This window comes from Typopeltis vanoorti, chromosome 11 (assembly GCF_054136105.1).
Source record: "Typopeltis vanoorti isolate ZY-2024b chromosome 11, IOZ_Tvanoo_1.0, whole genome shotgun sequence".
Taxonomy (NCBI): domain Eukaryota; kingdom Metazoa; phylum Arthropoda; class Arachnida; order Uropygi; family Thelyphonidae; genus Typopeltis; species Typopeltis vanoorti.
This window is the reverse complement of record NC_143559.1, coordinates 123705851-123719211: the sequence shown is the minus strand read 5'-3', so window position 1 is coordinate 123719211 and position 13361 is coordinate 123705851. Positions and strand designations below refer to the sequence as shown.

The 13361-nt window shown below is 35.2% G+C and overlaps 1 protein-coding gene across 1 annotated transcript in view; it reads left to right on the top strand.

Annotated features, from left to right (window-relative positions):
• Nf1 (neurofibromin 1) overlaps positions 1 to 13361 on the top strand; it is a 1119557-nt gene that overhangs the window by 479472 nt on the left and 626724 nt on the right. Inside the window, exon 25 of the mRNA XM_090400295.1 lies at positions 3270 to 3602. Coding sequence (XP_090256421.1) covers positions 3270 to 3602 — 333 coding nt within the window. The remainder of the gene's footprint in view (positions 1 to 3269; positions 3603 to 13361) is intronic.

The following is a 13361-nucleotide window of genomic DNA, read 5'->3' as shown; positions in this document are numbered from 1 at the left end:
ATTGCTCTTCTACTACTTCTGCAAATTTTACTCCTTCTCTCTTCATCAAGGTCAGCCTCTAAGCATTGCTGCTTTGAAACTTTGATTGTACAAAAAATATTTTCAGGTTGTTTCTGAGAAATCTTTTTTGGACTTGTCAGTGATTTAATTTTCTTCATATTCTTCAGGATCTTCTCGCTGTGCATCGAAATTAAGCAGGTCAGAATCACTCAATTTTTCAGAATGAGATTTAATTAACTTATTCATTTGAAAAGATTCTAAAATCATTTGCACAACGGGAAGAATGTGCTTCCAAATGGCTCGCATATTGCTAGCAGTAATTTCATTCGACTTTGCGACTTTATAACCAGGCCGACTTTATAGCCCTTTCTTTCACAGTCGCAAAGAGACTTAATGCTTTTGATTTGATAAGGTCAGTGCTTAACGGGATCCGTTTTTGCTTACAATCTTTGTTCCATGTAGAAAGAAGTCTCTAATTCAATCATAATACTTTGATTTCGAGTGCATGCATGATGAACTTGAAGCATCTTTACCTTTCTCTTTGTATTCAGCAGCTTTGCTTAAAATTGCTCTTATATCTCACCAATTTTTGTGTTCTTGTGCTATCTTTGCTCTGGACTCGCCTTGTTCATTTTTCTTTATTATTTCAAGTTTTTCTTCAAATGAGATTACCTTTAAAATCTTTTTCACACTTCCACTTTTTTGCTTACTAATTCTTTTACTCATGATGAAAGATTGGGAAAATATTTAAAATAAAAAAAGTAATGAAAACAATTGCAAATGAGGCATGAGATATGATCATAAAATGCTATGTAATTAGCAGATGACATAAATTTTGGTGGCAAATTTGGAACATACTGTACATGGAAATAGTGTAGTATGCCATTCAAAATATCTTTGTAAAATGTTTTAAATCGGTAACTAAATTATTTCACCCTGGTCAGTGATTTTTTAAAATAGAATTTTTTTAAAATAAAAGCCATAAAAAATGTATAGGTCAGGAATGTATAGGAAACTTAAACCACTTTAAGATGTATACAGGCGCATGAATCGAATTTGGGTATAGAAAAAAAAATTACGCACTAATCGGAGGTGCATTAATCGAGGGATTGCTGTAGTTAATTTTATGCAGTTATGATTTAGTACTGCATCCTCCTCACATTTCTCTTGACTGCGAATAGCGCCATGTACAGTCTCTAACTGTACATGGCACTATTCGTGTGCATAAGTTGGATAAATTTAAATTTTTATAGTACATTTGTGTATGTTATATAGTAGTAAATTATAACATAGACTGGTAGCTATATATATTTTATGCATTCATGAGATACCTAAGTTTTTCTTAATTTTTTCAATATTTCTAAGTTACGCAGTTCGTCTGCATAACTTCTAATTTATTCAAATTGTCTCAAATCTCCAAAAAAATTTTCTAGTATATTTATTGAAACAAATCTGCATAAAAGTAGACCTGTGTTGTTCAAAGGTCAACTGTATTAATTTATTTTGTAAATAAATAACACTTTTGAGTGTAATTGATTTTTAATGTTGTGATATTGATATTCATACTGTATACATATGACCACTTTTTTAGCAAAATCCTAGGAAAAGGAACTGAGCAATTTCTGCTCCTATCCAATTGTGAGACGTCATCACTGGTCACTAGTACTATGTTTAAAACAGGGACGAAGTTCATTTCATAGTGCAGAAAGTTATTAAATTACAGTTTCAAAATGAAAGTAGGGAAATTATAACAATTTTTCATTTCACACAACCTTTTATGCCCTGAAGTAAGTTTGCTTAATTATTTTCAGTGTGAATACAGTATCAGTGACAACAAATTTTGTAAACAGCATTTACCTAGATACAAACAAAGCCAACATTATGAAACTTTTAATAGGTCACACAAAATTAAAACTAGGCTCTAATATATGATTTATATAAATTTATTTTACATCTAAGTAAGACTTCAGTAGCAGAAGATAAAAATAACATCTCAAAACATATTTCTCATTAAATATGAAAGAAACATGTTTATTTTATTTTTTTTTATGTAAACTCGTTGCCTGGTGTTGCACTACCTTACCCCAGTCCTGAAGATACTTTCAGGTGCAAACTTTGTTTGCTCACACTTGGATAAAGGATTAAACTAAACTTATTAAAAATGATATTAAAGCAACTGATATAAACTCTGTTACTAGTATGTTCTTGGGGTTATAATCAGATAAACATTTGTTTATCTGATATAACCCCAAGATAAAAAAACTCTGATAAACATTTGTTTATCAGAGCTTTCCAGGATCTCCCACCCTCATATATATATATATATATATATGTGTGTGTGTGAATGGAACCAACCCATTCTTTATGTAGCGCTCACTATTCAAGGTCACAGTTACACCTCTCTTTCCAATTATGCCATGGCCAGAAACTACGTACAATGAAATGACCTTTTCGATGGGAAGAGGTTTCTCTTGGACAAATTCAGGTCTCAAGAAACCTGTATGTAGTTTTGTCTATTTACAAAACCTCCTTAAATGGAAATGTACTTCTTCAAAGACCCAGATATTATGGAGGAAGGATAAATCTTCATAGACATTAGCTTCCATGCATGCACAGTGTTCCTATCATGGAGCATAATACATTGGTATTAAACACCAGCCCATTTGAATGATGTACAAAAAGGCATCCAGCTCCTTAAGGATTCTCTGTAATGACCACCTCAGTATCCCAAGTTTTACCACAGTTTGCCATTGATTGCATTTTGGAGACTGTAACACTTGCTCCAGCACATGCTCATGATTCTCATTTATGTCAACAGTTCATAGTCAACCCGAATGCCCTTAGTCAACTTCTCGATTAAGGCAATGATGACACTATTGCTTGGGGTATGCTTACGGAAATGACAAACAAACTGCTTACAAACATGTCGTAAACTTGGACCATTTGCTCTACCAACTCTGTATGAATGAAAATAATGCTCAACAATAAACATCTTTTCTTCCAACATCAGCACCATTGCTGCAGCTAAATGTAATGGAATAGACTCTACACATGCTCTTCTAGTAATAATGTGTATGTAGTCAAACAGTATATCTTACTGCACGTGTACACTGAAGGGGGTGTCGAAGTTGAGTACTGTTTTTTTTTAAGGACCCCCCCCCCCCCCAAAAAGTGTTGTCATTTGTAGAACAAGCTTATGTTAATACATTTCAAAGATGTTCTTTCTAATGATCATTTTTCATTCATTTTCAATCTCATTACTTCATTAGGTATGTGAGACACCTTGATACTACTGTACATGCCATCCACATCAAGACAAAACTTTGTCAGTTGGTTGAAGCCATGATGGCTCGTAGGGATGATCTTGCTTTTCGTCAGGAAATGAAATTTCGTAACAAGATGGTTGAATATCTTACTGATTGGGTAATGGGTAACAGTCATCAGATAGCACCTCCTGGTTCTGGAGATGTTACTGCATTAACAAGAGACTTGGATCAGGCATGTATGCAGGCTGTAGCAGCACTGTTGAGAGGACTTCCTCTTCAGCCAGAAGAAAGTGACAGAGGAGACTTGATGGAGGCAAAATCTCAGCTATTTCTCAAGTAAGGATATGTGTGTGTGTTGACTTACCTCCTTTCCCTAATTATCATTTGTTTCTCTCCTCACAGAGATGCACAGTTTTAATTACTTGCAGTTAATTACTTACTAGATTTTTTTAAATAATTTCTAGATGTTAATCTCATGTTATTATTAGTCATTTTTATCTACAAGTATCTGTGTGTAAAAGCTGTTTTTTTTTTTTTATTCTAAGTAACACTGATGTTTTATTATCATTATTATTTTATCTCCATGGAGATTGATTCATTACATATAATTCTGCAATCAATTGGCCATAAAAAATCAATTTGATTCCAAGCCATCCATTGTGATAGTGCTCTTCCCTGTGTTCACTTGACAAGTTGAAAAAGCCTTTCTTACAGATAACCAGCCCTTTCTTCCCCTCCTGTTTTAACATTATTCTTTATTCTCAGACATAACAGCTTTTTGAGCATATGATAAGTAAATAATCTGAAAATAATAAATATAAAAATATTTCACTAAAAGCAATAAGCTGTGGAACATGCAGATGACCATATCTTGTGTTATATAATGACATGCTTCTCTCAGTGATAACCTGACATTGTTGGAATTATGTGGTAACACATTATGTAAACAATCCATCTCTTGCATCATAAAATTTCTTTACATGAGTTGAGCAAAATGCTTGATTTATATTATCATGATTATATTCAAAAGTATTTTTCTATAAATATCAATCCATAAATTAAAATTGGTTTGAACAGTACATGTTTTAGTGTTTTGACTAATTTTTTACATATTCCATATAAATTTATTTATTTGACTTCCTTCCATTGCAGCTTGGATAATTATTTTGTCTATTTCCATATTTATTTGCTATCTTTACTAAAAATCATGCCTAAATAGCTTAATGTTTTACTTGTTCTATGGATGTTTCATTTTTGGGTGTTTCACCCAAAATTTCTGTCTATTTTCATTGTCTTGGTCTTTTGCTGATTTTCATTCCAAATTTATTATAGCAGTTATTAAATTTAGTCAGGGAATCCTAGACATGTACTGGATTTATTTAAAAGTATAATATCATCTGCATAAAGTAAAGATCTGCAATTAATATCTTCAATTTCAGTATCAGGTTTAAACCCATTTCCCTTTATAATATTGTCAACATATTATAGATTAGGAATAACAATGGAGATAATGTGCACCCTTGTCTCACACTTGATTTATCATCAAGCTATCTTCCTGTATTCCTTCAGTTTTAACTATGACTTCCAATTCACATATAGACTATGCATTGCTCGATATATTGTCCCATTTACACCACATGACTGTAGCATTTTGAATAGCTTTTCTTGTGACACCTTGTCATAGGTCTTTATCAGATCTGAACTTACAGATACTTTTTATAATGCCATAATTTCTCAGTGAAAATCTGATCCTGACAACTCTATTTCACTTGAATCCAGTTTGTTTTTCTCTAAGCTTCCCTTCCACATTTTTTGTTAACCTTTTCTCATGTATAGTTGCATAAATCTTACAAGGAACACTCAATAGAGAAATTCCTCTAATTTTCACATTGTTTTATTTATGTGTTTGTGATTGGTACTGTGAGAACTCCAATCATCAAATATGACTTGCTACCAGGTCTTGTGAATTATGCAGTGTAGCCTCTGTACAACTTTTATATATCAATATTTGAGCATTACTCTAGCTACCATTCCACATTTGAGGTTTTTGATAGCTTTTTCTACTTCACATATTTATATGAATCTCTGATTGTTTTACTGTTGATTGTTTATTGTTTGTTTCATTTAGATGTTTACAAGTAATTACTCCAGACATCAAGAATATCTTCATTTTTCATGTCATCTTTATTATATTTGATTCCTTTTACAGTACTAATTTCTCCATTTCTGAGCTTTTTTTCAATAGCTTTCATAGTATTTTATGACTGTCCTAATATTTATTTTCTGTGTTTTCACCAAAGTCAACCCCTAACTTCAGTTTAGTAGTTTTTCACACAGTGCTTTGCTTTCTTACATTTTTCTCTACATTCTCTCAGAGCATAATCTGACTTTCTTCCAGGAACTTTTGATATACTTTTTTCATTTCCTTAACTTCCTCTTTAATTTCCTGAGTCCATCATGGAATTCTCATTTTCTATCTTCAACCTCAACTACATGACTGTCTATCTCAATGAATGAACTGTTTTCTTTGGGGATTGCCTGTGAATCTCCATGGTTTGGTTTTAATTCCAAACTCTATCATTTTTAAAAAATATAATATTTGTATATTTTACTCTACAGTTCACATTGAAAGCTGCTGAATTTTGATTCATTTTGAAACTTTCATACACACTCTTCTTTTCAATATTAAATTCAGTTTTATCCTGCTCAAAACGAAATTGTGATCACTTCTAATTTCAGCAAAGGTTGATCGATTGATAGAGCCTCTGCTACTAATGGCTCAGTTAAGTAAGTTTGAGCGCGGTTAATAGTTGGAAGGGGACCAATCGTTCGATGCTGTTGGCACACTCTCCCTCGATGAGTCTTTGGACTCCCTGGAGGTGTCAAATAATAATAATAATAATAATAATAATACTCTTGTTTCCCAAACCAGTGGGAAAATGTTGCTATTGACAATAACATAAGTCAATAACACTTTTCTTATTTCTTGCATCTTCTCTCTATGTGAATTTGTCCACATTTTTATGCTGCAGTGTCATGTTTGTAGTAACTAGTCCATGTCCTGAGCAGATCCAACAGGTACTTTCCATTATTCTCCAAATTTTCTCAAAACATTTCTATATGTCTGGTAATCATTTCCTACTCTGCTGTTCAAATCTCCAACAAGGACCAACTTTTCCTTTTTCATTGTTGGCTGCTTTCTTTAATTGCTTGAAAAATTGCTCACTTCTTTATTAGTACCTTCTTTTGGGGCCATAAGCACAAATAAGTCTCATTGTCCAATTTCCCAAGGTTGGCCGATTGGTAGAGCCTCTGCTACTAATGTCTCATGCAAAAAGTTAAGTGAGTTTGAGCACGGTTAGTAGTTGGAAGGGGTAAATAGTTCGATGCTGTTGGCACACCATCCCTCGATGAGTCTTTAGATTCACTGGAGGTGTCACATAATAATAATATTTGCTCACATCACTCCACTCAATATTACCTGCCATTCAAGAAGTTTATCCTAATATATAGTGCAGAATATTATAACTACTTCTTTTCCATTATCGTTATTGCTTGAATATAACATTTTGTATTTGTTGCACAGAAAAATCTCACCTGTTTTTGTTTTTCCTTGTTTTGCTAATGTCTATCATGTCGATCTTCTATTTATTCAGTTCTTATGCTAATTCCATTTGTTTTTCATTGAATGCTTCTTATGTTGATTGTGCCCATCATGAACACTGCTGCTATTTGGTTGGAATTTGTTCCAGTTGCCAACTTTTTACTGTTTGCCCTGTCTCTGTGACAAAAATAATGGGATTCTTGTTTAATTGGGCAGTTGTTGTGTCCTGAATAAACCAAGAAAAAGAATTACCAATTTTTATTCAAGAACAACTTTCTTTAAAATAGGCAGAGAATGTGGTGTGTTGGCTATATACTGGAAATGTATTTATATGTATATAACACTAAAATAGGAGTAAGAAATTATATGACAAATGAAAGAAAATTGTAAGCCTAACCTGTTATGTATGAGGGTCAGATAAAGAAATTATTTAAAATATTGAATTAATTTAAGAACCCCATTTCATGTGTCATAAGGTAGCAAAATCTGTAAGCCAGAGTCCAAGGGCCACCTTTTTGACCGTCCAGTGGTGGTGGTGGTGGGGGGGGGGAGAAATTATGAGAAAGAGAAATAGAGCGCCTTCTAAGAAAACACACCAAGCACACGCGCGATGTAGTGGAAGGAGTTGGACGATGTGACTGCGTTGGCAGGCATCGTGATATACGAGAAACAGCAGGAAGAGCAAGAAAACAAAAAGGTCAAGCAACCCCCACTCGAAGCTTTTTGGTTCCTGTTTCCTGACCTCTTGGACGTTGGTCCAGTCTGCACTGATGGAGAAGTTCCAGGCTGGCCGTGGAAGGAATGGGTCATCTGCTGCAGCGTATGGAATAGGGCTAGCTATTTCCTTGGACTAGGATAGCTAAGCAATGTTGTGCGATGGAAGAACCAAGTAGATGCTGTCCGTTCTGGCTAAGCTCCTGAGCAATATCGTCCTTCCCGCTGAGAATCTGGCCGTATAGTTGTCAAAGTTAACCAGATGAGCAGCAGACTGAGAAGAAACCTTGATGCCCAGACAAGGCCGAAGAAAGGAATGAGTATCATTTCAGAGACAGTAATGTAGACTCTTGTATTATATATTCACGGTTGAAGAATTGTGTATTTTCCAAAGAACATTTTTGTGTAGTGGACTTAATATATGGAACTTTAGAAACTGTCTCCAACTTGGCATAGACCCATCTTTGTTTGAGAACTCTCTGCCTAGAATGGCTCTATTTATTTTGTATGAATTAATTGTATTGTGTTAAGTGATATAACTAGTGACCACGTGAGTGTAGAATGTGTGAACTTGTGATGAGATAATGTTAAGTTACATATAGAGGTGGTCCAAGCTAATTTTTTCATGTGTATTTCATTATTAGTAATGAACCAGAGATCTTACTTATATTTGATTCAGATTACCTAGTAGTAAGACTTTCATGTATCTTTTCTTCAATTAATAAATATGTTTCTTAGTACCTGCCTGATCTGCTTTAGTATATGAATTCAAACAGTCACTCATAAAAATATTATCGAACTTAGCAGGAAGAACCCACGTGTATAATTAAATAAAGCGGACCACAACTGCATGCATAAATATAGTGAACAGAAGTTAAATATTTATTGTATTTAGTTATTGTGTATCACTCTGAGAGAGCCATCCTGGATAAGAGTCTCATCTATCCTCGGTATTGGCTGGCGCAGTTAAAAAATAAATTTGTCAATGCTTATCAGGTGGACTGTTTCAGAAGATATGTTAGTGGCCGTGTCTCATTCTAGGACAAAGCCCTAATCATTAAATATCCAACACGTGATTAAACTTAAGAGCAGCCAAAGATTTTGTCTGTTTAAAAAGGGAAATTATAGAAGAAGAAGATATAACAAATGGCACAGCCGGTAGGATTTATTTAGATAGATAGCATAACGCATGACATAACACAGTGTCCCAGCCGCCATGAAATTCTGTCATGTTCTGCCAACCTTTTAGATTTTGGTTTAAATCAATAAAAACACCAATTTGAAATTGCTAGCTCATCTTCATTTGTTCAGTATCTTGCTAACAGGGTTCATCACGAGAAGGCGAACATTGGACATTAGGTCAAGCCCTGCACGCTTCTCTGCATTCCTTATCAGGCAATGTGGAGATCTCCTCCCAGTTATCTAGCTTTGACCCTTAAAACCCCAATAAGTTTTTATAAAAGAAACAATATATAATATGTTTATGTCATAAAGTGTCACACAAAGGGAAGCATTTAAACAATACTTAAATGATGCGATATCAGAATGTGTCCCGGGAGTTCGAAGAATAGAGTAGGAGTCAAATGAATGGGTAATCTTATTAAGCAAGAGATTCGCAAGTAAAGGACGATGTGGAAGGAATACCGTTTGCATAAGGATGACGTCCGTTATGAACGTTATAAGCAGCAGGCTAGAATAGTCGCAACTGTTGTACAGAAAGCAAAGTCTGATTATGAAAAGAAACTGGCTCGCTGTGCTAAAGACAACCCACAAGAATTCTATTGATATGCTGCAAGTAAAAGAAAGAATGAATATGAAAGAATAACTCTTCTAAATCCAGATGGCATGAGGGTTACAAATGCAGAAGAGGTTATTCAGTTAATGACTGCCCATTTTATTAAAAGCTATCAACCTGGTGAACGCAACATTGAGCTCACTGTTACCTCTTCACTAGATGAAGAAATGCAGGCATGTGAGGCCGAGGTGTTAGAGCTGTTGCACAAACTGAATAAGAATTCAGCAATAGGGACTGATGGAATATCACCACGTGTGCTAAAAGAGTGTTCAGCTGAACTGGCCATTCCTTTGACCAGGATGTTTAATATGAGTCTCAGAACAGGGAAGATTCCGCAGGAATGGAAGGAATGTATGTTAATTCCATTGCACAAGGGTGGTGCAAAGACCGATGTACCAACTATCGACCAATTAGTATCTCAGGGATGGTGGTGAAGATTTTGAGAAAATTGGTTAGACCTGCATTCAGAAATGGGTTGACAGTGAATCTCTACTTTGCAATGAACAACATGGATTTACCAAGGGAAGGTCATGTTTTAGCAACTTGCTCACATTCTATAACAATGTTACCATTGAACTATTTTGCTAATGCTTTTGACAGAATACAGCGTGGCAGACTGTTGAAGAAAATGGGTTTGGGTTATACAATATTAGCATGGATAAGAGGATGGCTGACTGACAGATATCAAAAAGTGGTATACGGGGTATCTGAGTCTGCAAGATTTAAGGTAACAAGTGGTGTACCACAAGGATCAGTGCTTGGTCCACTGTTATTCAATCTGTACATTAATGATATTGGGAAGGATTTGATACCCGGGGCAGAGCTGACTACTACCAGGTGCGTCCCCAGGTGGCGGATCGGGGAAAGCCTTCAGATATGGAGGTTAGCTGCGATATAAGCAGAGCAATCTGGCGAATAAGCAGCCGTGGACCAACAGCGACTGAGCTATCAGGGCGTGGGGGAGCAGAAGTGGCAACTCTGTCTCACTTAAAACCTCACAAAGCCCAATGACAACTCGGTGACATGGCGAGTAGTGCCGCCATTAAATAAGTACCTACTGGGGTCACCGCCCCTGACATTGGGAAGCAGCATTGTCAGTACTGACACAAGGTTGAAGCCAAATGATGACGGAAAAGCTTGTGATCAGAGATTTGCAGCTACAAACAGCTACACCATGTCGATGTTTGTTCTCATCATCCAAGCTTATGCACCCACAGCTGACAAAAGTGAAGAAGATGTTGAAGAGTTTTATGAACACCTAAAAGAGATTAAAAACCTAACAAAGAAACATGATATAAACATAGTGATGGGTGACTTCAATGCAAAAGTGGGAAGAGGGGGTGATGGAGAAATTGTTGGCGAACATGGCTTAGGCACCAGAAATGACAGAGGAGATCGTCTAGTCCAATTCTGTCAGGAAGAAGATCTAACAATAGCAAATACCTGGTTTAAACTTCCACCCAGAAGACTGTACACTCAGAAATCGCCTCAAGATAACCAACATAATATTGTCAGAAATCAAATTGATTATATACTGATAAATAAAAGATTCCACAGTAGTATAAAGAGTGCAAAGACTTATCCTGGAGCAGATATCTCATCAGACCACAATCCCATAGTTGCAGAAGTGCGTCTTAGATTAAAATCAGCTAAAAAATCACAAAAGAAGAAAAAGAAAATTGATGTAGAAAAACTGAAAGACCCGAACATAAATAAAAGTGCCAAGACACAGCTTAACCTGCGATTACAACAGATTAACATAGAAGAAAATAAAAGTGTGGAATTTCTTTGGAATAGCTTAAAGAATGCCATCGTAACAACAAGTATTGAAGAAGTAGGTTATGTGAATAATATAAAACAACAGGAATGGATGACAGATGAGATTCTTTCTCTTAATTGATACAAGAAGAATGTATAAAAACAAAGACCTAGCCAGGTATACAGAAACACATAACATCATCAAGAAAAAAATAAAAGAAGCCAAGGAAAATTGGATGAAAGATTTATGTACTGAAATTGAACTGCTTCAGAAACAACATGATAATTTCAATCTTTATAAGAAAATCAACGAAATTTCCGGAAAACTGAGGAAAAAGCAAATAGTGTCTCTAAGAGACGAAAATGGAAAAATAGTTCTAGAAGAAGAGAATAAAGCACAGATTTGGATAAAATATGTAACAGAACTTTTCAATGATACTAGACAGAAGCCTATAAATATAAAAGATAACATTCCAGGACCAGCAATCATGAAATGTGAAATAGAGAATGCTTTACAAACAAGTAAAACAGGAAAAGCCAGATGGTGTGCAAACAGAATTTTTAAAATTAATCGAACCAGATAACATCAAACTTCTTGAAAAACTATTTAATAAAATATATGAAAGTGATGAATTTCCATCAGATTTACATCTACATTTATCACTATCCCAAAGAAACCCAAAGCGAATTCCTGTGGTGACTTCAGACTTATTAGTCTAATGAGACAAACATTAAAAATATTTTTGAAAGTAATTCAGAATCACATTTATAGAAAAAGTGAAGAAACTCTAAGTGAAACACAATTCGGCTTTCGGAATGGTTTTGGTACTAGAGAGGCCCTTTTCTGTACCCAAATATTGATACAAAAATGCATAGAAAAACAGAAATCTGTCTTTATGTGTTTCATAGATTTTGAAAAAGCATTCGACAAAGTCAGACACACCAACTTAATAGAAATCCTTCAACAAATAAGGCTAGACGAACAAGACATAAGACTAATAACAAATCTGTATTGGAATCAGTCAGCTACCGTTCAATTAGACAACATTACCACCAGTGATATTAACATCAAAAGAGGAGTGAGACAAGGATGTGTGCTCTCACCACTCCTGTTCAACATATATGCAGAGGTAATCTTTAAAAAAGCATTGGAAAAATGTCCAGAGGGAATCGCAATAAATGGAAAGATTGTTAACAACCTACAATATGCAGATGACACCGTGCTAATTGCAGATAACATTATGGATCTCCAAAAACTCGTTGACAGAGTATACATAGATAGCCAAAGAATGGGAATAAATATAAACATCAACAAGACAAAATACATGACCATCAACAAACATCCAGCCTCATCAATGAAACTGACACTCAATGGGAAAAATATTGATCAAGTGTCAAGATATAAATATCTTGGTTGCTGGCTTAATGAACGGTGGGATCCAGAAATAGATATAAAGACAAGGATTGAAGTTGCACGGCAGTCCTTCATGAAAATGAGAACACTATTCTGCAATAAAGACCTAAACATGGAAGTCAGATGCCGAATGCTGAAATGTTATGTGTGGTCTATTCTGCTCTATGGAGTTGAAACATGGACATTGAAGGCGACAACCATCAAGAAAATCGAAGCCTTTGAGATGTGGCTATACAGAAGAATGCTAAGATATCATGGACAGAAAAAATTACCAATGAAGATGTCTTAAAATCCATTGGCAAAGCTAAACATCTTGTACAAATAATCAAGAAACGAAAAACATCATATCTTGGACTCATCATGAGAAACAGCAAATACCAACTTCTACAAACTATTTTGGTAGGAAGAATTGATGGCAAAGGAACTAGAGGGAGAAAAAGAATATCATGGTTGGACAACATCAAGACAGGGACAGGAAAGAGCAGTGCACAACTGCTCAGAATAGCACAAGAGCGCAGTTTGTTCGCCAAGATGGTCGCTGACCTTCGATAGAAGATAGCACAATAAGAAGAAGGATTTGATAAGTGCCATACAGTTATTTGCTGATGATGCAAAGATAGATTGGGTAATCAGGAATGCTGCTGATACGTAGTCTTTGCAGAATGATTTGAATAGGCTAGAATTGTGGACATGGGAAAATGGGTGTCACGTCAATGTCAGTAAATGTAAAGTCATTCACTTTGGCATGATTGGATATCCAATGTGGTATTAGGCTAGAAGAAACTGATGAGACTAGGGATCTTGGAGTGT